The sequence below is a fragment of the Drosophila willistoni genome, assembly GCF_018902025.1.
Source record: "Drosophila willistoni isolate 14030-0811.24 chromosome XL unlocalized genomic scaffold, UCI_dwil_1.1 Seg141, whole genome shotgun sequence".
NCBI classification, from domain to species: Eukaryota; Metazoa; Arthropoda; class Insecta; order Diptera; family Drosophilidae; genus Drosophila; species Drosophila willistoni.
In genome coordinates, this window is record NW_025814052.1 from 13228552 (window position 1) to 13255517 (window position 26966).

At 42.8% G+C, this 26966-nt stretch overlaps 8 protein-coding genes across 9 annotated transcripts; 5 read left to right on the forward strand and 3 right to left on the reverse strand.

The window, feature by feature from the left end:
* The first annotated feature begins 3770 nt into the window (after positions 1 to 3770).
* Positions 3771 to 4838, forward strand: LOC6641131. The gene is made up of 2 exons (XM_002064249.4): positions 3771 to 3816; positions 3880 to 4838. Exons 1-2 carry the CDS (start codon positions 3810 to 3812, stop codon positions 4728 to 4730), a joined length of 858 nt encoding a protein of 285 aa, XP_002064285.1. The 5' UTR covers positions 3771 to 3809; the 3' UTR covers positions 4731 to 4838.
* Positions 4839 to 6256: 1418 nt separating this feature from the next.
* Positions 6257 to 7322, forward strand: LOC6641132 (L-xylulose reductase). Its single transcript, XM_002064250.4, has 2 exons — positions 6257 to 6705; positions 6764 to 7322. Exons 1-2 carry the CDS (start codon positions 6398 to 6400, stop codon positions 7182 to 7184), a joined length of 729 nt encoding a protein of 242 aa, XP_002064286.1. The 5' UTR covers positions 6257 to 6397; the 3' UTR covers positions 7185 to 7322.
* A 75-nt stretch (positions 7323 to 7397) lies between these two features.
* LOC6641133 (platelet binding protein GspB) lies at positions 7398 to 19372 on the reverse strand. The gene is made up of 6 exons (XM_023175187.2): positions 18955 to 19372; positions 16947 to 18837; positions 13837 to 13963; positions 8126 to 13659; positions 7808 to 8047; positions 7398 to 7736 (listed from the first exon to the last, which is right to left on the reverse strand). The coding sequence occupies exons 1-6, from the start codon at positions 18958 to 18960 to the stop codon at positions 7546 to 7548; spliced, it is 7989 nt and encodes a 2662-aa protein (XP_023030955.1). The 5' UTR covers positions 18961 to 19372; the 3' UTR covers positions 7398 to 7545.
* Positions 14641 to 16900, forward strand: LOC111518473 (sulfite oxidase, mitochondrial). The gene is made up of 2 exons (XM_023175185.2): positions 14641 to 15840; positions 15903 to 16900. Exons 1-2 carry the CDS (start codon positions 14961 to 14963, stop codon positions 16712 to 16714), a joined length of 1692 nt encoding a protein of 563 aa, XP_023030953.1. The 5' UTR covers positions 14641 to 14960; the 3' UTR covers positions 16715 to 16900.
* Positions 19373 to 19635: 263 nt separating the features above from the next.
* On the reverse strand, positions 19636 to 21547 carry LOC6641365 (28S ribosomal protein S30, mitochondrial). The gene is made up of 2 exons (XM_002064254.4): positions 20994 to 21547; positions 19636 to 20934 (listed from the first exon to the last, which is right to left on the reverse strand). The coding sequence occupies exons 1-2, from the start codon at positions 21455 to 21457 to the stop codon at positions 19707 to 19709; spliced, it is 1692 nt and encodes a 563-aa protein (XP_002064290.2). The 5' UTR covers positions 21458 to 21547; the 3' UTR covers positions 19636 to 19706.
* A 96-nt stretch (positions 21548 to 21643) lies between these two features.
* On the forward strand, positions 21644 to 23441 carry LOC6641366 (peptidoglycan-recognition protein LE). Its single transcript, XM_002064255.4, has 4 exons — positions 21644 to 22507; positions 22577 to 22690; positions 22743 to 22807; positions 22882 to 23441. Exons 1-4 carry the CDS (start codon positions 21961 to 21963, stop codon positions 23245 to 23247), a joined length of 1092 nt encoding a protein of 363 aa, XP_002064291.1. The 5' UTR covers positions 21644 to 21960; the 3' UTR covers positions 23248 to 23441.
* On the reverse strand, positions 23428 to 24813 carry LOC6641367 (protein stunted). 2 transcript variants are annotated; one of them, XR_006954342.1, is made up of 4 exons: positions 24676 to 24813; positions 24401 to 24531; positions 23992 to 24071; positions 23428 to 23623 (listed from the first exon to the last, which is right to left on the reverse strand). XR_006954342.1 is itself a non-coding variant. In XM_002064256.4 (3 exons), the coding sequence occupies exons 1-3, from the start codon at positions 24705 to 24707 to the stop codon at positions 23598 to 23600; spliced, it is 189 nt and encodes a 62-aa protein (XP_002064292.1). In that variant the 5' UTR covers positions 24708 to 24810; the 3' UTR covers positions 23428 to 23597. The 2 variants fall into 2 exon arrangements, 1 of the variants encoding a protein (XP_002064292.1); XM_002064256.4 differs by lacking the exon at positions 23992 to 24071 and having other exon boundaries at positions 24676 to 24810.
* A 278-nt stretch (positions 24814 to 25091) lies between these two features.
* On the forward strand, positions 25092 to 26876 carry LOC6641368 (chitinase-3-like protein 2). The gene is made up of 2 exons (XM_002064257.4): positions 25092 to 26297; positions 26370 to 26876. Exons 1-2 carry the CDS (start codon positions 25336 to 25338, stop codon positions 26782 to 26784), a joined length of 1377 nt encoding a protein of 458 aa, XP_002064293.2. The 5' UTR covers positions 25092 to 25335; the 3' UTR covers positions 26785 to 26876.
* Positions 26877 to 26966: the final 90 nt, after the last annotated feature.

Sequence of the window (26966 nt, forward strand, 5' to 3'; positions counted from 1 at the left end):
TTGGTTTTCTTCTCATCTTATGGTGGAAACAAATACTTGGAAGAAATTCGTTGTGAAACTTGATTTGACTTTAGTTAAATCAGTGTAATTTAGTTAATGCACAAGTGTAGGGTGTAGCAAAGTCGGCATTATCACTTATACTTGTTGCGATTTGTTTTTTATCTGATAATAAAATGCACACAACACTAAAATGTAGTTAAAACTAAACTGTTGAAATGATTGCCCAATGGGGAATGCAAAGTTTTTGCGACAACAATTTTACTATTTGTATGTGTGTGTGTGTGTGTATGGGTGTATGGGGGCTAAAAAGTTGAAGCATTTCTTTTATTGCTTCTTTTATTCAGCTTGTTGTATTCACTTTATTACTTGTGTCTGCTTTTCCCTTTTCTTTCTTTTCTCTATTTATGTTTTTGTCTTTTGTTGTAGCCACTTTCTGTTTCTCAATCGATATAATTAAGCAACAAACAGAAAGGAATCCCACTCCGATCCCCCCACCCACCACAAAGCCCAATCAAATACGAAGCAAAATTCAACAAGTTGTTCTCATTGCTCCATCCAATCCAATCCCATGCCATCTTTCCCATCTTTGTCTGTCACTTGGGCCGAGTTCAATTTTGTCAGCGAAATGTTTGTGTGTGTGTGTGAGTGTGCGTGTGTGTGAGTGTGAATAGCATCAAGTTGTACGAAAACTCAAGAACTCTGCCAGAACGGATGCGAAATGAGAACGAGGACAACTCTTTGCTTGTTTGTTTGTTTGTTTGTTTGACAGGATGCCCCTGGAAATGGAAACTGCTAGGATTTCGTTACTGCCGACAAGTGAAAAGTACAGAAAAAAAAAATAAAAATAAAAGTGAAAATGCAGAAAGCAGCACAAAACAAGCAAAAACACACAAAAAGGACATAAAAATTTAAAATACCGCCGCAATAAAGTATAATTAAAAGTTTGTATTGCTTTTTCACTTTGTGGTCGATAAACTGCATCCGGCTGAGATGGAACTAAACAACTAAATAAGAAATAAATAGCTTTAATAGTCAAAATGGACACCATAAAAAAAGATAAACATGTTCAAATAACTTTAAGCACTTTTTATTGTTTTATTGTTGAGGTCTAGCAAACACTTTCAAAGCAGCCCCAAAAGTAGGCAACCATTTGTTTATAGTTTTACCTCCATAGAGCTTACCTACTGCAAAATAATATATTTAAGCCTATAGCTGTCATTTATAGTTAGTGCAAAGTTCACTCAGCTAAAGTAAGGGTTACGTCATTATATAATAAAAAAAAAGTATTAAAAGTTCTTAGGATTCATTACCAGACACCGTTTTAATAGTCAATCCTAGTTTTTCATCTGCCTTTCATGGTCTATAAAAACGTTTCAAGTGTTTATCAAAAACTGAAAGGAATTGTTAATTTTTATTAATATCTTCTACAAGTTTAGGGTTAAGGTTAGTAGGTGTCTTTCTGGACATCCCCGAAATGTCAGTATTTAGAATAATTTTTGCCCAACATGCCCTCATCGGAAATCACCGCAAATATATTTTTGAAATCGAAACTGAGCTTATTCAAATGTTGTTGGATGTTGTTAAAGCCAAGTTAAAACATACAAGTTGATCAAATATTAAAACAAAATATCTTCGTCACTATCATTTAACTTTCCCATAAACTCTAGACATGGAGAACGTGTGTGTTTAAGGGCAAAGTAAACCTTTTGCGTTAACCGAGGCGTCGTCATCTGGGTATTTCTTTCATCTCTGAAATATTAAAGTTGTTTGTGGCAAAAAAAAAGAGGAAGAAAGAAATGAAAAACCAACCGCATCATTCTCAGAATTAAGGCCCAGTGCACGCAGAAAAGTTTTTCTCGAATCATAACATGGACAGAGCGAGTCAAGAGCGAAAGAATGATGATGGGTGATGGTGGCAAGGCAACAAGAAATAAAGGGTGCTGATGGATATACATAGTTGGAATTGACGAAGGGGGTGCCCAAGGGTTAAGTCAACTAGACAGAAAATTGCCAGACGGCAACCGCAATGGAAACAATTGAAAGAGCGAGATCTGATGGTTATGCCGATGCTGTTTTTGCTGTTGTCTGTTTGCCTGTTGTGTGCCATTCTATTCGGACGAACCAAATGAGCCTTTAAGTAATCAGTGCAACATCAGTGGAAGCAGCTGGCTGGCCTCCTGTCTCCCGTCTCCTGCCTCCTATCGGCTTCATCTGGTCTTTTTTATTTGTTCTTTCGCTGGCTGACTGTAATTACGCATTACCAGATGACTGTCATTTCATCGAAATCATAGGACCTACACACAATTGAAGTTACACTTTAAAAGCACTTTAAGTGATGCCAGTTTGGGTCTGCACCACGCATCATTAATTCGTCTGAATGTTGCTCTACTGCTGCTGCTGCTGCTGGTCCTGCTAGTGTTTTTTATTTAGCATCAGGTCCTGGGCATCCATTAGCAGATATGTCCAGACCGAGACCGAGACCGAGACGAGAGTGCATGGCAAACCGCAGCCCGTTCAGCCAGTGACTAGACAGACTTAGTCTATTTTCGTTTTCGAACAAAGGTATGGTTAGAGGGGCGGGAGGAATTTTTGGCGGACATTTGGTTGGCATTCAGAGAATGAGGGCCCGCCAAAAGTAAATGACCTACTCGGTCCTTCCGCATTGGTGGCCAAAAAGCGAAACCACAAACTGCACACACTGGACCACTGGGCAACACCCATCCAAATGAAATAAGGACAAAAAAAACAGAAGAGAGAAACTAAAAAAAAAACCGAGAGTCAATTGCCCTCGTTGCAGACGGATGTGAATTGGGAGCGGAAAGTTAACATAGCTTCTATACACCGACTAGGCACACGTTTTTTGTATTTCAAAACTAACTTCATGACTTACAATGCGCCTAGTTAAACAAATTAATAAAATAACCAAAGAAAAAAAGAAAACCACTAACTTTAACACTTTTAACATGATTCCATCACAATATACATATTTCTTAATGATAATCTAGATTTTAATATCTTTAAGAATATTTCAGTTGTTACGAAAATTCGAAAATACAAAATTTTATCTTTTCATGAAGTAATGTCCAAAAGATGTTTTTTAAATTCTAAATAATTTATCAAAGTTTTTTTTTAAAACATAAAACTAAACCACAAAGAAGATTGACAACATAATATTAGGTTTTTAAATTCCCACAAGAATCACTAATAGTTAAGAAAAAGATTATTTTTCCTTTAAATTAAAGCTGTTGACATTTTTATGACTTACTAAAAAAAAAAGTCCCTAAAAAACCGATTTGACCATTGAGCCTAAAGTGTTTTTCAATCAACAAGCAATTGGTATTCATGAAATCGTATTACAGTCGGGACTCCCATTACCAAAATTTGAAAGAGTCATGCAAAAAAAAAATTATAATATCGAAGAGGGTCAGACAAAGTTAATGCCATCATATGAATACACTTTTGCTTTTGTACAACTAAAGAACTAATGGCAATTTCGAAAGCATTTTATGCCAAAGTCTAGTAGTCGGATCAAGTGGCTATATTAAGACTGTGAATGAATTTAAAATCAGATCAACTAGCTGTATATATGTATATTGTAAAGAGACTGACCAAAATGAATATGCTTTTTCTCTTGGCAAGGGTATACCAGAAAAGGTTCTATTATCTACGAGACCGCAGACTATCACTGATAAGGAGAGCCCATTGAAGAAAGAAACACATGAAATACCAATTAAATTGGTAAATTTAACAATAATTTTCAGTTAGCTGGTTATACTTGACAGGTGAAGACTTACCAACAATCCAAAGCAATGGCCGGTGAGTTAAAAATCTAAATGGAATGAAATGTCTTTGATGCATTTGTCCCCATTCCCATCTCAGAACACAGATGGATGCATTATAGCCACGGGAGTGTGCCACAAAACGCTGTGGTTGCTGGACATGATTCAGACGGCGATACCATTTATATTGGACGAGCATTCTTTAGCAATGATATGCTCCCAGCCAAGGTGATTCCCAATAAGGGTAAGGCCTATGTGGCCTATGCCCGGCAGGAGCATGAACTGGAGAACTACGAAGTATTGAGTGGCTATAACTATGAGTGGCTGCCAGCGGAGAATGGAGCTGTGCCGCCTGGTGCCGTCAAAGTTGGCCAGAATGTGGATGGTGAATGGTTGTATGCTGGTCGTGGCTATCACGCTGGCAGCCTAACAGTCGGAAAAGTTCATCCCTCTCATGGTTGTCTCTATATACCATACGATTCCGATGAGGTGAAAATATTTGCCTATGAAGTCCTCTCCCAGCCCGAACGCTGGGTCGACACAACGGCCTCCGATGTGCCGCCCGGTGCTTTGGTCGCTGGCCATGACTCAAACGGCGATGCCATCTATGTGGGTCGTGTATTTCGCAATGGTGATCTAATGCCAGCTAAAGTTGTGCCCGCTAAGGGTACTGCCTACGTTGCCTACGGCCAAAAGGAACACGAACTGACCGATGTTGCCATCCTGGTGGGCGGTGGCTATCAATGGATACCTGCCTCGCATGGCAATGTTCATCCCGATGCCGTCTCTTCGGGCACCAATGTGGATGGCGAGAAGCTTTTCGTGGGTCGTGCCAATTATTGTGATAGCATCACAGTTGGCAAAATTCATCCATCCCATGGTGGCATCTACATTCCCTTCGGAGGAGAGGAGGTAAAGCTCGAGCACTACGAGGTCCTGGTGCGCGTTTAGAAACCAATTTTAATATATTTTATTTTCCTTTTTTTTTGTATTTTCTGTTGCTGTGCTCTCTCTCTATAATTTAATAAATTGTTTGCTCTTTTTGTATGTCACGCTTTATCAGGGAATTTTAGTTGGGGTTGTAAAATTTCCACTAAGTGCTTATCAAGACGGCAAGACGGCAAGCCGGCAGGAGAACCCGCCTAACCAACACACTCGCATAGGTACACATATGTACATATATTTGTCTGATATCTAGCGAGAGGTCTTTATCAATTGATATTTGAGGGGTGTCATAAATAGTTGGCCGACTAAAACAATTTCAAAATGATATAGCTTAAATGCCAACAATCAACCCAAGCCCATTTATATATATTTACACAGTGGGCCGGAAATCGTTTAAAACTCATAAACTATTCTTAGAAATTCATAAAAGTACCTACAAATGTAAGCACTTTCGAGTCATAAAGATAAGAAATCCCTTAAGTCTTGACACATTGAATTACTCATTTGTCTAGGTTTCTATAGCTAACAAACTCATTTCATTTTGAATTTGGCGCCCACACTTCACATTGGCGCCCTCTGGTAAACGTTATTGAAATTAATTCAATTCAAAGTTTACATTTAACCAACGTTTGTTTAAAAGTAAGCTCGATAAATGTAAATTTTACATGTAAATTCTGGAAATTAAAAAAACAATCTTTATCAATCTACGATCCGATCCCCAAATATCCATTATCATTATCCTCTACTAATATTTGTATATTCTAAATTCAATATCATTGATTTGGTAGGTGGCAATTCCTTGAATAGATTTCAATAATTCTCAGTTATTTCTCTTGGGAAGCTTAATTTACATCCCCATAGTTGGTCGGTTTTGTTTTAAATGCTAATTACTTGACATCCGGCTGTTGTCTCTCGACTTATCTGAACGATTGACTCTTAGATAGACTCACAAGTTCAGCTTATAATCTATTCTAATCAGCTATTGACGTCTTTTTGTTTCTCTGCTGTTGGTAAGAAGGTGCGGGGGGTATCATAAAAATAAACAAATATTCATGCATTCTTATAAATCAAGCACAAGAGAGAGAAGTAGCTCAAATGACTTTTAATGCCCTAGCTCTAGTTCCCCACATAATTAGTTGGGGCTACGACTTCAAGATAACCTATATCAGAAGGTAAGATGAATATAAAATTTTCAAAATTATAATGTTTAAATCATCTTCTGCTTGTGATTCAACTGCAACCAGAAAATATAAAAGGTTTGATATCAATTTGATCATTTTATATTCCTAAACTATTCTTTTACTTTTCCTCAACATACTTTTCACATTTACATAGACTGTTTGAAGTTTTAGCGAATATGCCCAACAATCAATACTAGCTGATGGGTATAAAAAGTAGAAACCGGCAAGTGAGAGAGAAACACCAAAGGGAGGGGGAATAGGAAACCAGATTAGTAAAGTGAGAGAGAGAGAAGAAAAGTGATAGCACATTTCTAATTCTAAATTTGATCTCTCCAACTCTCTCACTCCGCCTCTCTGGCTCTCTGTAGATCACCTAAACGAAACTGGGCCCCCGCACGGACGCTCAGAGGGCATCGGAATATTCCACAATTTAGCCACAACCGCAATAAAACTTATTAAATTCAGTTGAGAACTGGTAAGCCACTAGGAACAATGTGGGACGATCTCAAGGATAAGGTTATTTTGGTAACTGGAACAGGTTCCGGCATTGGTCATGCGCTTGTCCAGGAATTGGCCAAAGCGGGTGCCACAGTAATTGCCGTGGCCCGTAACGATGCCCAGCTCAAGGAACTGGCTTCATATGATCCCAAGCACATTCAAACCCTTAAACTAGATCTGGCCCATTGGGACCAGGTTAAAGAGACTTTGGCCAAGGTGCCACAATTGGATGGTTTGGTAAACAATGCCGGTGTGGCCATTATAAAGCCATTCGAAGAGCTTACCGAAAAGGATTTTGATACGTAAGTAAAAAGAAACAGTCAAATTGTTAACTCACTAATGAAACTTGTTACTTTGTAGTCACTTTAATGTCAACATTAAGGCCGTGTTCAATGTGACCCAAGCTCTGTTGCCCAAACTGCGTAATGGCTCCAGCATCGTGAATGTCTCCTCGATAGCGGCAAGTCGTTCATTTGCCGGCCATACCGCCTACAGTGCCACCAAAGCTGCCTTGGATTCGTTGACCAAATCATTGGCCCTGGAACTGGGTCCACGCAAGATTCGCGTCAATTCGGTTAATCCTACTGTGGTGCTCACCAAAATGGGTCGGGACAATTGGTCGGATCCCGCAAAAAGTGGTCCGCTTTTGGCACACATTCCACTGAATCGTTTCTGTGAGGTGCAGGAAGTTGTCGATGCCATTGGCTATTTGTTGAGCAACAAATCGACTTTTGTCAACGGACATCACATTCTTTTGGAGGGCGGCTATGCCGTTTCCTAAGGACTCGATTCAATAACAATGCAAATGCTAATTCAATCTTTGGCTACTCTTTTCAATTCCTTTTTGTATGTTTGTATGTTTTTTTCTTTCTATATGTATATTTGCTTACATTAAAACAGTTTTCTCTGATTAATTGTACATAAACGGTTTATCTTACACTTGTAACAAGATACAAAAAAAAATTGATATATATATATATATGTATACCTATACATACTATATATATATAGAGTTTCTGTTTGAATTTGAATATACATAATACAACTTATACATTGATTGTTTTTTTTTTTTCACTTATTCATTTATGCGGTTGCATCTTTCCCCGTCCCTATACCCCGCCATGCAGCAGGGTAAGCCTTCTCTAGGCACACACTTTACCCTGCTGTTGGCTTTGGATTTGCTGTTGCTTCTTCTCACGTTCGCGGCGTCTCATCTTTTTCCTTCTCCTGTCAATGATGGCCAATTCGCCCTTTATAACGGTATAGGTTTTGCGCAAATCCTGAATCTGTTTCCGCAATATCGAGATACACTGATCGGAGCTAAGCGACGGATCTAATAGAATGATAGAAGTAAATCGTTGTAAGTTGACTCGGCTTGCTGTAGGATTTGCATGCAAGACTTACCCAATTCTACAAGGAAATTGTATGGACATGGTCTCACTCCTGATGCATTGCTATTGCCAGACTGTTGCTGCTGCTGCTGCTGCAACTGTGACTGTTGCTGCTGCTGATGATGATGTTGCAACTGCTGTTGCTGTTGCTGACTCGAATTTTGCGGCAACAATTGCTGGCGTGTGCTATGACGTTGCTGTTGTTGTGGTGTGTTGGCCACATTATCGGAAGCATCATCGGTATCGGAGCCAGCTAAAAGGACAGAGAAAGAACAATTCAAATTATCCATTTGTTGGAAGGTGGACCTTAAGGGGCTGGCTCTCAACTTACCTGTTGTTGTTGCTGTAATCTTGCGCTGCAAATTGGCCGCCTGGCGTCGGCGTTTGCCCAACGTTTGCAAATCGCCGGCAGCAGTTGCTGCTGCTGACGATGAGGTTACCGTTGACGTTGCAGCGGCGGCTGCAGCATTTACTTGGTCCTGGACCTGTTTCCTTGTCCGTTTTCGTTTTGTACCAGCAACAGCATTACCTACAGGTTCAGTTACAGCTATGCAAGCGGCATTTGTGGCATTTTCTTGCTCCAACTCGATTGTGGGCTTCTTATTGCTTGCAATGTCCTCGCCACTATCATCTTGGCTTGCCGAATCGGGTGAGCTATTTGGGGCAGACGTGGAGGTGACACCACCGACAGCGGCGGCGGCAGCAACAGCAGCATTTGCAGCAGCTACTGGCACCGGGACCAATGAGACAACCGCTGTGGATTGTGATGGTAGCTGATGATGCTGCTGCTGCTGCTGTTGTTGTTGGGGATTCAAAATTACATTAATAGTGCCACTTGGTGGCGGTGTATCAGGCGGCAAAGGACTAATCCCGGACAGGGACAATGTGTTGCATGCGGCGGCAACAGAGGGCATACTGCCGACTGTTACGCCGACAACATTCAATCCAGCAGGTGCCACAACAGAAGGTATCGTAGATGTTGTTGTGGTTGTCGTTGACGCGTTTGTGGCGGGCATTTGGTCATCCTTGCTATTATAATTTGGAGCCGGACTACCAGGTATAGTCTCTTCACAAAGTAAATTGATCGATTCATTATGAGGATCACTGATCAATGGTGAACTGGCTGCCGGGGCCACTACTAAGCTTTGGATAACCTCCTTGGCGGGATACATAACAAATGGACGTGGTGGTACCGCCACGGCAGCTGCAATCGATGCCTGACTCGATTGGGTCTCCTCCGATGAGCTGGATGGTTGGGCAGAAGCGGTAGCTGTAGCTCCAGCGGTATATGGCTTGAGTATCACTTGTCCGCCAGTTAAAGATTCGTTAACGACTGGGGACATCGTTTTCGCAGCTGCAGTTGAGGGTGAACCTGCTGTAGGAACAGCAGCCACTGCTCCAGATCCTGGACTGTGACGCAATGCAGCGGCGGCAATCAGATTTGGACTCATTACCACGGAAACCGGTATTTCGGGTAGTATAATGGGCACACCCAATGCCAAATGCTGATTACTAATGGATGGACTAACAGTCAACGGTTGTTCACTGTCTGCCAATTCTTTGGAGATTGTCTGATGAAGTTTTGCCAATGGCGGTGGTTGGGTGATTCCAACAAAATTGGTAGCCGGCTTGAGGGGAATGGGTGCCTGGACATTATCCAATTGTTTGGACCCAGATGATAGTAGTTCCAATTTAACTGGCTCTGTTGTTGTTGATGTTGCTGCTGTCGGAGTTGCTGGTTTTGTGGCGATTGTTGTTGTTGTCGCTGCCGTTGCCTCCGAATTGGGACTCTTTTGATCATTTGTAGTTGTCTGCTCTTCGGCCAAGTCCTCAATGACAAGTCTTCGTTCCGAGTCTGTGCTATCCATAGACTCATCCGAAAAGCCACCAGCTCCAACTGTCGCTGTGGAATTTGGCGTATGTGCAGCAGTCGGTGTTCCAGTCAGGGATAGAGAGCTACCACCAACGCCACCGATACCCACTGGGGTCTTTCTTTGCTGTATAGCACATTCCAGTTTCTGTATGGTTTCGCTTAGTTCGCTATTCTTGGCCAAGCCCATCGATGATTCTAGCAACGATTTTGTCTCTGGGCTATTTGTGGAGGAAGACGGACGATAGATCTCCCCTAACAGCGAGCCAGTGTGAATTTTCAAGGGTTCGCATAAAAGTTTCAGGTTACTGCTAACCAACTCGAGTGGCTGCTTCTCCGTAGCTCCCGAAATGCCTGGTGATACTACATCCGCAGCGGTAACAGAGACAGGAACCAGAGCAGGCGGTCCAACAATTGGCGGCAGAACAACTGGCGATAGCAACGACGATGTTGGAACTGTTGTCGATGATACCACATCATTTGGTTTACTTTTGCTATTCTCTACCTCTTCCTTCTTTTGACTGATGGCCTTAAGGACTTTATCGGCTATGGAGCTCGGCTTCTGTTCATATTTAACAGCATCCAAATCGCCGGCTAGTAGTATCTTGACATTTTCCAATTTCTCTAATTTATTATCCTTTGATTCACCTGAACTGTAGCCACTGCCCTCGTTCGAGGTGCTTAGCTCGAAGACGTTGCGTGTCTCAATGAAGGGACTGCCAACGATGGGAGGACCACTAGCAGATGCGGCCGGGGCTGGCGGTGTTGTCATTTTGCCAATAGAGGAAGCAGGTGAAACAGTTGCATGTGCAGGTCCTACTCCTACTCCTACTCCAACTCCTCCTGTAGTACTACTACTTGGCGGCGTACTGGGTGTCGGTGGCTGTAAGGCATCCGTTAAAGCTCTAGTAGTTTCCTGCACCGTCTGGGCCAATTCCTCATTTAGGGCCGTCATATTGAGATTAAAGCTAGGCGATTTGCGTAATACATCGAACGGCGTCGATGATAAATGCTGAGCAGAAGAATGTGACGAGGAGGAAGAGACAGAAGGTGAGGATGTAGAGGGTTGTTGAGTTGTTAATGTGGCAGCTGGAGTAGCTCCAACATTGGCCACTTTTACATTTGTTCCTGCTCCTGCTCCAGCTCCAGCTCCAGCTCCAGTTCCAGCTCCTGCAACTGAAGTAGTTTTCTCCTTCTCTTTATCTCTATCTTTCGATTTATCCTTATCCGTATCTAATTTGAATATCTTAGCCTTATCCACATGGCCCAGGGTAGCTTCCTTAAGGGGAGATCCTCGTTTTTTAGGTTTGGATGCCGATGTCACCATACTATTCGATGTGCCACCAACAACAGAAGGCAAATTATGCTGCTGCTGCTGCTCTGCTGCACTCTGTTGTAGGGCACTATTGGCGGCTTTAAGAGCTTGTTTTCTAGCTGTCGTTATAGTTCCACTTGGTCCACCACTGGTGGCAACTGGTGACGGTGTTATGACAGAGGTTGAGGATTGAGATTGAGCTGAGTTTGAGGTTGAGGAAACAGTACATGTGCCGCCCGATGCCATGGGTGAGATGCGCTTCTCGAATTCAAATGGTTCAGTGTCCATAAACTCATATATGTCCGAAGAGAGCAACTTGTTACCCAGTCCTCCACCTAACGAAGCCACTGCGGTGGCTCCCTGTTGTGGTAACAATGACATTGTTCCACTGCTGCTGCTGCTGCTGCTGCTGCTGCTGGGTGTAGTGGTAGTGTTGCTACTATATTTGCTTTCCTTAACTGGAGGAGGTGGCAATGTTGAAGATGGCCCTGTGGTCGGAGCACTTATCTCCAGCTTACTCATATCTGGCAAGGAACGTGTCGCTGAACTTGTTGTGCCACTCGAACAGAACGACGATCCACTGGATGATGACGATGAGGAGGATGTTGGCGAACATGCTGCTGGCATTTCCACCTTCAATGTGGCCATCTCTTTGTGATGAATGGGTTCAATAAATTTTTTATTAGTTTCTTGTCCAGATGTCGCCTGTTTCTTGATCCCTGCCACCCCTTGATGATGATGATGCTGCTGTTCTGGTGCTGTTGTGTGTTTCTTACTGGCCACGCCACTAGTAGTTTGTGGCTTCTCCACAATGACCGATGTATATTTAGCGCTGGTACTGCTACTAACAGCAGATCCTGCTGCAGAGGAGGAGGCGGCGGCGGCGGCGGAGGAGGAGGAGGAGGAGCTGTTGCCTGGATGCCGTTGCAAAGTAAACGCAGGCGGCTTGATATCTACTCCTGCTGCAGTTGCTCCTCCTGATCCTATTGCGCCATGGCAAGCTACTTTGCTAGCCTTTACTAGGCTAGGCTTAACATCTTCTTCCTTGATTTCTGTTTTTGGCGTGGACGCTGTTGTCGTGGTGGCTTCCGTTTTAATCTCCGTTGTGGTGGCCTCTTCAACTTTAACCTCTTCTTGCTTCAATCTAGTCTTCACCCTCTCTGGCTTATCTGATGACTGTGAATCCTCATCAGCATACGAATCGGACGCTTCGGAGGACATTTCCGTTGAACTACTTTTGGCGGATTCCATTTTGACCTCCTTCTTAACCACCTCCACCTGGGCAACGTTCGTTATGGACTCCTTCTTTACCAGATCTTTGCGCTCCTCTTGATCAGCCAGTTTGGTTGAGGTTTGCACTTGTAGTTGTGGTTGGAAACCTTTAAGCTCGGAACGTATTTCGCTAAGATCATAGTCACGACCTTTGGATGAAACGGCACCACTGCTCATGGCACGATTTCCGGTGGAAGCGCGTGAACGGACCAATGGTTTGTTTGCGGGTGGCTGTGCTGGTGGTTCCTCTTCCTCTTCGGCATCTTCATCACTGTCGTCATCGTCACTGGGACTGCGTCTCTGTGCTGAATTGGCACTGGACACTGTGGCCGATGAGTTGGTCGTAGCTGCATTAACAGAGGTGGTGGACGAGGAAGCAGAGGCAGCCGCCGCCGCCACAGCCGCCAACGATCTTCCTTTGGCGGAAGGACCTTTGCCTAAGGCCTTTGATTCCTTACTGCTGGCACCTGCTCCTCCTGCTGCTGCTTGGGGTCCCCGTTTTGGTCGACGCACTGGCTCATCCGAATCGGAATCACTTTCTGTGGCCATGGAGGCATCGGAAATGCGTCGGGAATTGCTGCTGTTGGTGCCACTGTTTTGATTTGGGTTATTGCTGGTGCTGCTGTTCGTAAGTGTCCTGGTGGGACGTTTCTTCAGTTGCGATGCAGCTGGCGATTTGGTACGACTCGAATTGGAGGCCACCGACGACGGAGTGGTTGAACGTGGCGGCATCGAATCACTGCGTCCGCGGCCACGTTTGGCAACCGATGTTACTGCTGTTCCGCTGGCATTGCCACCACCAGACGTTGAACTGCCGGTTGTCTTAACCAACGTGCTCTGATTTTGACCTCCAGCAGCTGTGCTTCCTGTTTGTGATTGTGCAGCTCCAGCAGCCAGACTCGATGATGGTTTCGTCTCTTTTCCGCCCACCTGTTGATGTCCAGAGGCACTGGAGCCAGGTGGCTGTGTGGAGGTGTTAGCGCCAAGACTACCAGCACCACTAACGGTATTTGAGCTATTACCGCTATTCCCCTGACCACCAGCACCAACAGCAGGAGATGAAGTAGCGCCAGCTCCTCCACCAACACTGTTCAGACTGCTTGTGCTTACGGTGCGGGTCTTTTGCTTCGATCCCTTGGTTAAATTCTCGGCTATCCTCTCACGAGGAACCCACTCATCGTAGCGATTATTCCAGCCCGTATAATGAACCAAATACATGGGCACACCACGTTGGACACTAATCTCAATGACTTTCGCCTCATAGGTGCTGGTGCCATGGGAGCTCGGTGATTTCTTTTCGTGATAATTGACTTTTAGTTTATCCCCAACGCCAACAAGAAAATCGCCAGTATCAATTTTCTCTACAACCGTTATTTCATCCTTTTTACGTTTACCACCGGGTCCACCGCTAGCTCCGCCTCCGCTGCCACCGCTGCCGCCAACGCTGCTGCCACTGCGCTGCTTTTCATCCGGTGGTGGTGGCTGAGACTGCTGTTGTTGTTGTTGTTCTCTCTGTTGCTGTTGTTGCTGCTGTTGTTGTTCTCTCTGTTGCTGCTGTTGTTGTTGTTGCTGCTGTTGCTGCTGCTGTTGTTGTTGTTGTTGCTGCTGTTGTTTTTCGACCTGTTTGCTGCGTTGATGTTTTTCCTTTTTCGTTGTTGCCGCCGACGTCGACGACGAGGACGAAGGTGCTGCTGTTGCGCTTGTAGTTGCTGCTGTTGTTGTTGTAACTGCTGTTCCTGTTGGCAAAATAACAGCCAAACATGAGTTAGAAAAGGCAAGACAGAGAGTTGTTCAACAAAAATATGAAGGCGAAAGAGAGAGCGATAGAAAAATAGAGCGAGAATAGGCGTGTGTGTTTATATCTTAACATGCATATGTACATACATACATATGTACATACATACATATGTATATACTAAGTATGTATACACTAATATATTATTACCAATTTATTTATGTTAAATATTTGCATTTTCATATCTTGTTTTACGTTCCCCGGGCTCAAGCGAACATTTAATTAAGCGGCATCGATAAAACCTAATACTTGCCGCAATCTGACAATCGATAAAAATTTATCTAGCCGTATTGTGACTAATTGAATACCCTATAAGCTTTGGATTTTATTTAAATATCTATGTAATTATTCCTATTATATTTGTGGATTTGCTCAATTAATTTTTTTGATATCTAATTTTATGCCACAAAATTAGTTTTTTAATAATTCGAAATCATTTTTTTCAAATCCCTAAAAAGATGTCTATGTCTTTACAGAGAAGTATTTATCTTGCATCTTCTCTTTTGTCCCACTGTACATAAGGTGTAAGTGTAGGTGGCAAACATAGACTTTCGGCTATCGATAATTGTATTCAGCTTATCGATTAGAAGGCGACAAGCAGATAGGTGCGTGCGAGACAGCGAAGTCCGCAGCAAATGGCAAACAAACTTGACGTACACTAAAAATTAGAGCTTGTTATATTAATAAACACATATAGTATAATAAAAGAGATTGTTCTTATCAATAAAACAAACTCGGCCTTGACTGGGAGCGGCACCAACCACCACCAGGCCACAGATTGTCAATGGTAGTGGCAGGCCGGTGAAAAACAACAAGATAGAAACGAGAAGAGAAGGCCTGCCTCTCTCTTTATGTAGATAACTTGGAGGAAGGATTAGGCCTACAATAATTGGTTAATTTGGTTTTACATAACAATGAGTTTACTAATACGTCGGAGTAGTAAATGGTTACTCCAAAGGCAAAGAGTTTTTGCCCTGAGCATCGTTTCAGTCTCGTCATCAGGAGGAGATCACCACCAGCAATGGCATACGAATCAGAGATGGAAAAATGCGTATCCTTTTTATTGTCTAGGCGGTATTAGTTTGGGGTATTGGCTATACACTAAGTCCAATTCCAAAGTGGTCGCAGCTGAGCCAATTAAATTGGATATAGTAACCGAAGAGTCGGCACGATTATGGCATAAGACACAACGTACCGATTTGCCTACCTATAAACCGGAGCAAGTGCAGCAGCATAATACACATGAGACTGGCGTTTGGATAACCTATGGATTGGGTGTCTATGATGTTAGTGAATTTGCCCCCAATCATCCGGGTGGCGATAAGATTTTAATGGCTGCTGGCAGTGCCATTGATCCATTTTGGGCCATCTATCAGCAACACAATAGCCTGGAGATACTTCAGTTATTGGAATCGTTTCGTATTGGTAATCTAGAGCGCCCAGAGGGCAGTAATATTGATGATGAAGAAGAGAGTTCCCCTTGGTCAGAGGAACCGCAACGACATGCCCTACTAAAGGCGGCCTCTCAGCGCCCTTTTAATGCTGAACCGCCGATTGGAATGTTGGGCGAACAGTTTTATACTCCCAATAAGTTGTTCTATGTGCGTAATCATTTGCCAGTGCCTAATATTACACCCGACGATTATGAACTGGAAATCGAGATGGAAGGTTCATCGAAACAGTTGACATTAAAATTGGAGGACATAAAGGCATTGCCCAAGCATACTGTGACAGCGGCCATTATGTGTGGAGGCAACCGACGTTCAGAAATGACCAAGTTTAAGCCAGTCAAGGGTGAGGTTAAATGGAATATTTACTATAATCAAGTAAATTATACTTTGCATTTTCTTTCACAGGCCTTTCTTGGGGTGCTGGAGCTGTGGGCAATGCCAAATGGTCAGGTGCTCGTCTATGCGATCTACTGCAAGCTCAGGGCGTACAGCCGAATGAGAAGAAACATGTGATATTCGAAGGTGCTGATCTAGATCCCACTTCTCATCCGTATGGTGCCTCAATACCATTGTCCAAGGCCCTAGATCCGCGCGGTGATGTCCTGCTGGCCTACGAGATGAACGATGAGCCATTAACACGAGATCATGGCTATCCCATAAGGGTGATAGTCCCCGGCACTGTGGGTGCTCGTAATGTCAAATGGTTGACGCGTATTGTGGTATCCGATTCAGAATCAGATTCACATTGGCAACAAAATGATTACAAAGGCTTCAGTCCGAGTACAGATTGGGATACTGTGGACTTCAGCAAGGCCGATGCCATTCAAGCAATGCCCGTAACATCGGCCATATGCTCACCATTGCCGGATGAGCACATTAAAGTGAATGACAAGGGTGAAATTAAAGTGCATGGCTATGCCTGGAGCGGAGGTGGGCGTAAAATTGTGCGAGTCGATATAACCATTGACCATGGTCAGACATGGCACGTAGCGGAATTGGAACAGGAGAATATTCCAGACGGACGCCACTATGGATGGTCCTTGTGGACTGTCCATTTGCCCGTTGCTAAAAGTCAAACTGGACAAAATGTCGAAATTTGGGCCAAAGCTGTGGATTCAGCTTATAATGTACAGCCGGAGAGGTTTGAAAACATTTGGAATTTGAGGGGAGTCCTCGCCAATGCCTATCACAAGGTCAAAGTGAAAATTGTTAAATAAATCTGACTCAAACACAGAGCGAGAGAGCGAAATATTATTTTTTATAGATAAGAATTTGGATTCAGTGAATTGAATGTGATGATAGTCACAAGAATCAACTTTATATACAACCAGATTGTGAAAATTATTATCCTAATTTGTTTTGAGTGCTACATATAGAATAAATTATTCATTTCAACCTGATAATATTGGGGCTAATGTCTTGAACAACTGAAGAATTTGTATTGCTTACCTGTAGCTGGTGAGGCATCGCGACTTCTTTGCGTATCCTTGGTGGATGAGTTGCTGCCGCTGCCGGTAGTGGGTTCCTTTTCGATGCTACTACTCTTTCTCGATGCCCCAGTTGAAGTTGTGGCAGCTGTGGTTGCTGTTGCAGCTGTTGCTGATGCAGCTGCTGATGCTGCAGCGGCGGCTGCTGCTACAGCAGCCGCCTTAATCTTGGACAGCGGCACATCACCCTCTGGATCTTTGCTGGTAGATGCAGCTGTCGATGATGTGGCTGCTGCTGCTGCTCCTGAAGATGAACCAGAAGTAGAGTTGCTTCCCCCTGCTGCTGCTGCCGTTGTTGCAGATGCTGAAGACTTCTCTTCATATTTCTCGACTAAACTTTTAACCTTGCCACCAGACTGGGCACTGCTATTGGCGGTATTAGAAGCTCCTGATCCACTGGCGCCGCCGCCGCTGCCTCCAGCGGCAGAGCCTTTACGTTGTTTCTTAACAGGCTCAACCACCACACTAGATTCGCTGGTGTTTTCAGATTCCTCGCCTGCCGCTGCCAATTGTGCCGCTGTGGGAGGTGTGGGTGTGGCGGTTTGATTGGGCACTGCCAATTTGCTGATGGTTTCGGTTTTAGTGGTCTCGACTGGTTTGGGCGAGGCCACAGAATTGGCACGCACTAGACTGCGTCCCTTGCTGCGATTCCCTGAATTCCTTGAGGTCATCAGCATGGAACAGCCCAGTTTGCGATTGAAGTCGCCATAGGGTTGTAGGAATTTCTTGTAGGCCTGTTTTACTAGATTCATCACACTCACCGTGCATGGCGTGAATCCCAGTCGGATGGCAATGAGCTTCCATTGATTTTGTGAGGTCACACGATTGTAGCCGCCACGCTTCTGAACGGCACGAAATAAACGGTACAGATCGACGTCGCGACTCTGTATAGAGGGCACTTTATTGAGGGGAGTGCCACGATCATCCATATACTTATATAATTGTGCCACAAAGCGATCCTTTTCCTCATGCGGCTCATCGTCGGAGGAGTCTGAATCGATTTCGCCCTCATCATCGCTAGAGATATTCGACAGGCCAAAGAGGGAATCACGATCCCAATGAGGGGGCAGGATGCTGCTGTCTAAGAACTCCAAAGCTGCCTGCACAGCAGGCACATCCTGTTTTCCGGCGGCCACTTCCCGTGTAAATTCGGTGGCCTCTTTTTTCGGTACAGTATAATAACGTCCATCCTTGAAGGAGCGCACTAGATATTCATCCTTCACACGTATACGCACTGTGGCCTGGGCAGTGGGTGCCACCACAAGGGCAGGAAACCATTTTTCCTTGTCCTTTTTCTTCGTCTCAGTTTCCACACACACGACCTTGCCAATGTGCTCCTCCTTTTCGTTAACCAACTCCTTGGTAGCCTCACTTTCATCCTCATCATCGGAGCTATCTTCATTGTTCAGCTGACCCCGGCGACGGCCACGTCTGCCGCCCACCACCGGATTGCCAAAGTGCTCCGGATGGGTTAATGGCAATTGATCTAGCGTTTCGCTCTCATTAAAATGACGTCCACTCTTTAGGCACAACGCTGTGCGACGCAATGTGGTAATATCTCCATCATCAAACACCACCGTATACTGGGAGCAATCCTGAATTTTTGTTATGGTCGCTTCGACGGTTTCCTTGCGATCCGGGTGACGCACCTCGACAACAGCTCCCACCCTCAACTGACCAGTGGGCGCTTTAATGGCATCATCTGACACGATTCCCGAGCCCAGGCCCTGCTTATAGGCGACTTTCACTTTAATATTTCGTACAACTTTACTGACTTTTGCCTCGCAAAATGCTCCCTTATACTTGGCACTGACCTCCGTGCCCACGGGCAATGAAGGCGGATCATCCACTTGCTAAAATCCGCAACAGAAAAAATTAAAAGAGAAGACGAGAAAAAAGTGTCAAGTTATAGTAAACATTCTCGAATTGACCAACACCCCCTCCAAAACAATTACACTACACCCACTCACCTGCATTTTTTGAAAAAAATAACGTTCGTAATTTAGGTAATCCTTTACAAACGCCACTTTTACACTTTTCTTTTATTATAAATAATTATTATCTCTTGCAATATTTTTACTGTACAACATTTCACATTATTTTTGTATTGTTTTGCGCTTGGCTTGCTACTCGACTCTCCCCTCCCTGCCGTAGCCTAGACCCATGACAGTGTTGCCTGATTGGCTGTTATGATTCTTCTACGAAAACAACTATTTATTTGCAGTAATTGATGATTTTTTATATTTATGCAAAACACTCAGCCACTGTTTATTGATTTAGTACCATTGATGACGTTTTATTTGGCCAATTTTTTATTAGTTTATATTATTTTGGCGCATCAATTTTTCGCTAGAGATGTCGATGACCATTCGTTGCACATTCTGTGTTATCGCAAGTCAAAGTGACGTCGCACAGTAAAACGATTTATTTCGATAGGCTTTGCTCCGATAACAGTTAGAGGGCGCCAGGCTGTCAATATGAAATATAATAATCGATAAGTTACACCTATCGGTTTTTTGTAATAGGCGCCAATACAAATATCTGATTAGATCCTTGAATACAAGTGGACCAATAGGATTAAACGGACTTCCGCCGTTTCGTAATTTAGCTAACTGCAATTCGCGCTTCTTTTATCAAGATTAAGGGGACGCTTTAATTTACAATTTTTGTTTTATTAAAATTACTGGTAACAAATTGCCTATAGCACAAATATGCACTTAAATTAGGGATAATAGGTTTTCTTGAAGCGTCCCTCACGATTCTTACGACCTCCCGGCCTAACTGCACGTGGCACATAGGTCAGATCATGTTGATCGAGGGTACGACGCCAAGGATTGATGTCCCGCTCAAAGTAGCGACGACGTGGCTCCATGGGTCGCGTTTTGTGATCAATCTTGTAGATTTTCTCCCACAAATAAATTTCGGGTAATTCTAAATGTCGGGGACGTTTTGATGACAAATGCTGCACAGTTTTTTGAATGAATTCGCGTTGCTCGACATTCTCATAGTCTGCGAGTTTGCTCTGGACATATGGCTGCAAATCCTCGGTGGAACGTGATATGACAGGGGAATTTACATAGAAGGCAATCAACTGGTTCAAGGCAGCCTCATTGAAATCCACCACTTTACCACTAGCAGAGATCTCGCCGTACAGCGGCAAAGGAGCTGTGCCGCGACAGAAATTAAGACGAGGATTCTCATCAACATGGCGACTATGCTGAAGTAATGTGTTCAATTGATACTCGTAGAAACTCCACTCACGTCCATTCGTTATGATGGTTTGGGTATTCATGGGATAGGTTATGTCGTTGTAGGTATTAAAGCCATTGTAATTGGCCTGAGCCAGAAGCCAAGCATATGAGGATTGAATGCCGAGGGCATGTAGGGCATCCTGCAGCTCCTTGGAATCGCGGGCGAAGCTCTTGGTGGCCAAATGTGCACGTGACTGAAAGGAGATGAGACCAAAGTTCGAAAAAGTCGTTACACTGCCGCCGACATTCGGCCAATAGCCAGGCACATTGACTGCATGTTGATAGGTGCAATTGTAGCCCAAGGTGCGTGCATCATGGGTATAACGTGGCAGCTTTTGGGCCTCCTCGATATTGTTACTCTCCTCGGGCGACTTCCATGGCTGCAGCTGCTGGTGATGGCGGAGTGACAGATAGGGGGAGCCAGTATATTGCACTAAACGATCCACCACTTTATCGTTTGCATCATCCTTTTGCCAATCACGACCCTTTTTGGAGGAGACCACATTTTTTGGGGGTTCAATGCCACCCACAGCCCAGAAGGCTTCATGTCGAGGATTGTAGTCAACTTCCACGTCCAGTAAATGCGGGCAATCACCCTGCAGCACCTGCAATATTGTTCGATTCACCTGCTCAACTATTATTTGAGTTAGTTCCTGTTCCTTGGCAATGGGATCGACTGCTTGACCTGCTGACTGGTTCCTAATCAAAATTATTGGTTTATACATCTGGTTGATGGCAAAAATTATAGATAGACTTACGAATAAAATTCATGAGAGAATTCCAAGGCCTCAATCAAATCTCCTCGGGCAGTTTGAACGAAGGACTCCAATTGCTTCTGCTCGGTTGTCGTTGCCTCTTCTTTGCCCTTGACAGGTACTTCTTCGAGCTTAGTTCTGGTGTAGTGCTGGGTCAATCCCAGGGCATTGTATGGGATTTGCTTGTCCGTTAATTCCACTACTTTATAGCCATAATAGCGAGGCATATTCACTTTGATCAACTTCTCTTCAATGGTCGGCACTTGCCGCAACTCTTCGTGCCAGTCGACAGCTATCTGCTCTTTTCTTGCCTTGAAACTCAAATCCTTAATGGCTGGGTATTCCGGTTCTGCATCAGCGTTCGTTATTGCTTTAGTCTGAGACTGCAGTCGGCGGGCACCATTGACAATGGCCGACTGCAGGCGATGCTGCAGTTGCTTGCCATGCCCCAATTTCCACATTTTCATTTAAATTTCTGGCTATTTAAATGTTAAAAATAAAATTGCAAGAGAAAAGCACAGCAATGCGGCGAGAAGGTTATGACATCGTGTATCGATAGTTTCATTACAACGCCCTATTTACACTGCACTGAACTGGGGCATTCGCGCAACTTCTAATGTTATCGATCTTGCAGTCGAATTCTCTCCATCTCTATTTGTTAAAAAAAAAAACAAATTTACATTGCTTTGAAACAATAATACTACAGCATACCGTCCGTATATAGCACATGTGATTCCCAATACCCAGTAGCCTGTCTTCATTTTGGACAGAATGGTCAATTTCACCACAGTCCATACAAACATTTGAACACAGAACTGAGCGAGCATCCTTATCTTATCTATTTTGAACAAGGAGAAGGAAGACTTATCGAGGCATATTTATATACATATGAATATTAAATTGATAAACAATAAACCATTATATAGCCACAACGTCACACGGCACACGCAGCACCAGGAAAATTACAGCCATGTCACGACTGCCAATCCGGGAGCTAAGTCAGGAGCGCACGATCGAATGGCTGGCAGCTCAGGCTCAGACGCAGAACGATGAAGTTGATGAGGATGAATTGGAATCCATAGCCGAATCATCTGTAGTGGATAGTCTGGACTATGAGTACAGTGAGAGAAACGAAGATGACGAAGATGATGATGATGATGATGAGGAAACAAGCGAGGAGATAAGCACTGTTGCCTTGGGAACAACACTGCCGATTAGCAAACGCTCTGTCATTGGTGATCTGCGCGATATAATGAACTCAATCAATAGCATACAAACGGTGGGCAATGTAAACATAAGCAACTCCACCAATGTCCATATTGGCAATGTGACAAATATCAATGGAAACATACAGATAATAGCCGATACTGGAATTCGTTCGCGTCGAGAACACCGCCGCAAGGTAACAACACCACCGCCAGCCTTTGAGGCTGAGGATGATCTCAAACAGAATGGCAACGGCAACACAGAAGAAGCCGAGGAACGCATTCGTTCCGATGTGTTCATCAGCAGGCAAAGTGAGTGGCCAAACACAATTTATTAATAAGTATGCATTACAAAGTTTGTAAATTTTTTGATTTTCGTAGAATTCAAAATACCCAAAGAGTTGTGTGTCATTATACCCCGTTATTCCTGGCTGGCCCAGAGACCAATTGAAGAGCCAGCAGTTCTAGAGCGACCTGTAAAATATGTTGTCATCCGTAAGTAGAGGACCAAAGTGTAATACCAATTACTTATCTCTTTAAACCACAGTGCACACGGCCACTGAAAGTTCCGAAAAGCGCGCCATTAATGTGCGGCTCATACGCGACATACAGGTGAGACACTCTAAAAACTTTAAACATTCATAGATGTACCTTTTGCCTTAATAATCGTCGCAATCAATTTGCAGTGTTTCCATATTGAGTCGCGGGAATGGAATGATATAGCCTACAATTTCCTTATCGGCTGTGATGGCAACATCTATGAGGGTCGCGGCTGGCGGGCAGTGGGTGCTCATACATTGGGCTATAATCGCATTGCCCTGGGTATAAGTTTCATTGGATGCTTTATGCGTGAATTGCCCACCACGGATGCATTGAATATGTGCCGGAATCTTTTGGCGCGTGGCGTTGAGGAAGGACACATTTCGCCCGATTATCGCTTGATTTGTCATTGTCAATGCAATTCCACTGAAAGTCCAGGACGAAGACTCTACGAGGAAATACAGACTTGGCCACATTTCTACAATATTGAACGTGAAGGCCAAACGGAATAGATACAACAAAAGGAGGACAAGAAAAGAGCAGCACATGATTTTGCACCAAAAATTGTTTTTAAAATTTGAAAAATTTTGCACACTTTTAAGCCTCGGGATGCGGACAAATATTTCCATTTTTTCTAATATTTTTTATATACATACCATTGCTTATTTGTTATCTAAATCTATATACATGGATTGAAAGTACGAAAGTTTTTGTTCGTGTTGTTTTTAATGGTTTAATTTAACACATTTTATTTATAGTATATAATTTTTTTTTTGGGGGGGGAAAGAAAACACTGCGGATAATTGTGTGGCAGTAGTTGATTCATTCATCTGCTGCACCAGAGAAGAGACATCTATCCATCTTAAGACTCCGATTGATTTTGACGTGCTATTGAGAATAAGAAAACAAAAATGATTAATAGAAACAACTTTTTTAAGAAGAAGCAGCATCAAAAACTTGGTTCCGTTAGTGTAACTGAATTCAAAGCACACAATAAACAGGCAAAGGTAAAACTAACTGTTATGGGGACATAACAAGTGACAGTGAAGTTTTTTTTACAAAATTTTGTAGAACAAATTTTACCATAATTTAATGGTAAAATGTTCTTTTACGCAAATGGTAAACATCGGGAAGGTTAAGCCACATTAAATACATTTATAACAAAATTTGGCGATTCGAAGCTCTTTGGTTAGTAGTGGATAATATTAAACTGAACGTGTTTAATTGCTTGGCATTGTCGGGCGTGCAAAACTTACAAAATGCCGCCTCTCCTTGTGGTTTCTTTCTTATTTCGAAATTATAGTTTTGTTAAATTTTTTGTTTTATGCCTTTTCATCTGTAATCAAATACATTAAAGACAAAGAAATCACTTTGAATTATATGTAAGGATATTTGGAATTCTATTTCGATCCCCACAAGAGTTCCCATTTGTATGATTTCCCCTTTAGCCATAGATTTATCTTATTTTGTTTTCTGTTTATGTTGTTTCCCATTTCCCTCCTGTTTTGTTATGTATTCCGTACAGGAACAGTTTATATAACGACCCCGCTCCCACAATAGGCCCACGACTTGAATCTGCTTTGTCTAAAACTCAATTTTAAAAATTGCACAATCCAAAAGTTGCAGTGTCGTCTTGGGTAGGGAAGATGGGGAGAAGATACTTACGCGCTGGTCTGCCATTGGCCCATGGGGTGAACTTTACATGGCTCTCGTTCCGCTTGGCGGCGTCAGCACGGAGTTCAGTACGCAGAGCTTCGCGTAGGACACGGGCCGCAATATTCGAGTATTGGATGTAGCTGTTAACAAAAAAAAGTCCAAAAAAAACGGGACAAGAATAATATTCAATAGCAAATTACGTAATGTAGCATGTCGGCGCCCGCTCAGACATAACCAGGTTTTTTTTTCATTGGAAAAAAAATGCTCAGTAAATAATTACTCACGTAATACCAGCTGCTCTCCAGGCGTTGGTCATTTTGATGCGATTTATTTGCTATAATTTGATCTTTTCCAAATTAATAATACAAATCTGCGACCTGTCTCCCAAAATCGTGAGTGGCTAGAGATGATGCTTATGTCGATATATATGGTAGTGTTGTATAATATTCATTGGAAAGTTATCGTAAATGTTTATTATAAATTGAAATTAAAAAACGGCATTAATTACATTGGTATGACATGAAAGATAATTTTAAATCTCCTGCAGACAAGCTATCGCCAAATTTACAAAATAAAGTCAAAGTCTTTTGCAGAAATAAATCGATAGGCTCAAATATGTATATATCGGACGACATTTTGGGATATGTTGCCTGTTTGCCAACACTGGTGTGAGAATTTTACAGAGTTTTACATTGTCCAGCACTAATTTTAACGAATGGTAAACAAACACTAGGATACAGAAAGATATTCAACAGATAACTACCACCCAATCCCATGGGTCGCAGGTGAACAATTAACACAAATAACAATTAAAGTTTGCTTCCTTAACCATTAACAGTTCTAAGCCAAATTATCATAAAACTCTCAAAGAAAAACAAATCCACAAAACTTAAACAAAGAACAAAATCAAATAAACGAAAGGAAAAATAAAGAAAACTAAGACAATGGCAAATTACATTAAAATTGAAAATAAGCAACCCATTCCCACAACAGATCCCGTTCAAAAAGATAAGCCCACTATCCAAACTTGGCAGATTATTTTGGCGGGAATATTAGTTTTGTTTATGCTTGCATTAGTGGCCGTTGGCCTAACAATGCTAATTGGATGCAGTCTGAGTGACGACTCAGATATCGAAAGAGTTCCATATACGGATGGGCTGCTTATGAAGGATATACCACAGGCTCAGCGTTTGGTTTGCTACTTTACGACATCGGGCAAAAATAAACTTAGCCTCCTCGATGTGCCTGGAGATTTGTGCACTCACATTAACATTGGCACGGCAGACCTAGATAATGCCACATTATCGCTATCAGCAGAACTTCAAGACGTGTTGGCCAACGAGACGAGTATCTTTCATGCCAAACATCCTCAAGTGAAATTACTGCTTTGGATTGGCGGCGCTGATAGTGGCAAACAATTTGCCGTTATGGTAAAAAATCATGCTCAGCGCAAGATATTTCTAAAATCGCTAAAAGTCATCTTGAAGGCTTATCCAAGCCTCTCGGGCATTGATTTGGATTGGGAATTTCCAAGGCCCTACGACAAGAATCGTCAGCATTTTGCTCAATTATTCTACGAGATTCGTCGGGAATGGCAACGGGAGCGTCGCTATAATAACATCCTTTCCTTGGCTGTCGCAGCACCTGAGGGCATTGCTTATTATGCCTATAATATAAGGGAAATCAATCTCTACATCGACTATGTAAATCTTATGTCATATGATTTTCATTTCTATGCCAAAGATACACCCTTTACGGGTCTAAATGCTCCGTTATATGCTCGATTGAATGAACAATCGATTATGGCTACATTCAATATCAATTATACGGCCCATTGGTGGCTAAAAAATGGTTTGGAACCACAGAAATTGGTCGTCGGCCTGCCCACCTATGGTCATTCATTTACGTACGTACAAATACCATTTGGAATAACATGTCAAGTTATACATATATATTTTCTTTTACATTTCTCGTTTAGACTGATTAATCCGCTTAATACACAAATTGGTGCACCAGCTTCCGGTTACGGGGAATGCGGTGAATTGGGATTCACTACCCTCTCAGAGACTTGTGAATGCTCAAAGAACTATAAGAGAAACAAAATATCCGGATATGATTATAGTACATGCTCACCATATTTGACTGATCTCCAAGAATGGATATCATATGAGGATCCGGAAAGTATCCGATGCAAGGCCAGATATGTAAAATCTCTCAATGTTGGCGGCATTATGATATTCTCACTTAATACGGATGATCTGAAAAACATTTGCAACTATGAGCCATATATAGAAACTGAACGTCAGAATAATGCTTTTAATGGAATGCTCAGGGGCAATCGAAGTAAACCAGTCTTTCCACTCACAAAAATAGCCAAAGAAACTTTAAAGTAAATGTTTTTTTCTCTACTCCAAAACATACATAAAAAGACATACATATATATACTTGATGTAATTGATGAGATTCTACTGATAAAACTGGTAATGCAATTAAGCAACAACCACAAAAAGTAAATAAAAGTATTATCAGGGGAGTCCGTCCAAAATCCCATTTTGTTTAATGTCATTTCCAAATG

Coding starts and splice junctions, on each gene's coding strand:
- LOC6641132 (XM_002064250.4), top strand. CDS start 6,398: ATGTGGGACGATCTCAAGGATAAGGTTATTTTGGTAACTGGAACAGGT. Junction 6,706..6,763: donor ACCGAAAAGGATTTTGATAC/GTAAGTAAAAAG, acceptor GTTACTTTGTAG/TCACTTTAATGTCAACATTA.
- LOC6641365 (XM_002064254.4), bottom strand. CDS start 21,457: ATGAAAATGTGGAAATTGGGGCATGGCAAGCAACTGCAGCATCGCCTG. Junction 20,935..20,993: donor TTCTCTCATGAATTTTATTC/GTAAGTCTATCT, acceptor AATTTTGATTAG/GAACCAGTCAGCAGGTCAAG.
- LOC6641366 (XM_002064255.4), top strand. CDS start 21,961: ATGTCACGACTGCCAATCCGGGAGCTAAGTCAGGAGCGCACGATCGAA. Junction 22,508..22,576: donor TGTGTTCATCAGCAGGCAAA/GTGAGTGGCCAA, acceptor TGATTTTCGTAG/AATTCAAAATACCCAAAGAG. Junction 22,691..22,742: donor TGTAAAATATGTTGTCATCC/GTAAGTAGAGGA, acceptor TTTAAACCACAG/TGCACACGGCCACTGAAAGT.
- LOC6641133 (XM_023175187.2), bottom strand. Junction 13,964..16,946: donor CGATGCCTCACCAGCTACAG/GTAAGCAATACA, acceptor CAACAACAACAG/CAGCAACTACAAGCGCAACA. Junction 8,048..8,125: donor GATTACAGCAACAACAACAG/GTAAGTTGAGAG, acceptor CTGTCCTTTTAG/CTGGCTCCGATACCGATGAT.
- LOC6641368 (XM_002064257.4), top strand. CDS start 25,336: ATGGCAAATTACATTAAAATTGAAAATAAGCAACCCATTCCCACAACA. Junction 26,298..26,369: donor ACCTATGGTCATTCATTTAC/GTACGTACAAAT, acceptor TTTCTCGTTTAG/ACTGATTAATCCGCTTAATA.
- LOC6641367 (XM_002064256.4), bottom strand. CDS start 24,707: ATGACCAACGCCTGGAGAGCAGCTGGTATTAC. Junction 24,532..24,675: donor TGGAGAGCAGCTGGTATTAC/GTGAGTAATTAT, acceptor TTTTGTTAACAG/CTACATCCAATACTCGAATA. Junction 23,624..24,400: donor GGCCAATGGCAGACCAGCGC/GTAAGTATCTTC, acceptor TATTCTCAATAG/CACGTCAAAATCAATCGGAG.
- LOC111518473 (XM_023175185.2), top strand. CDS start 14,961: ATGAGTTTACTAATACGTCGGAGTAGTAAATGGTTACTCCAAAGGCAA. Junction 15,841..15,902: donor CAAGTTTAAGCCAGTCAAGG/GTGAGGTTAAAT, acceptor TTTCTTTCACAG/GCCTTTCTTGGGGTGCTGGA.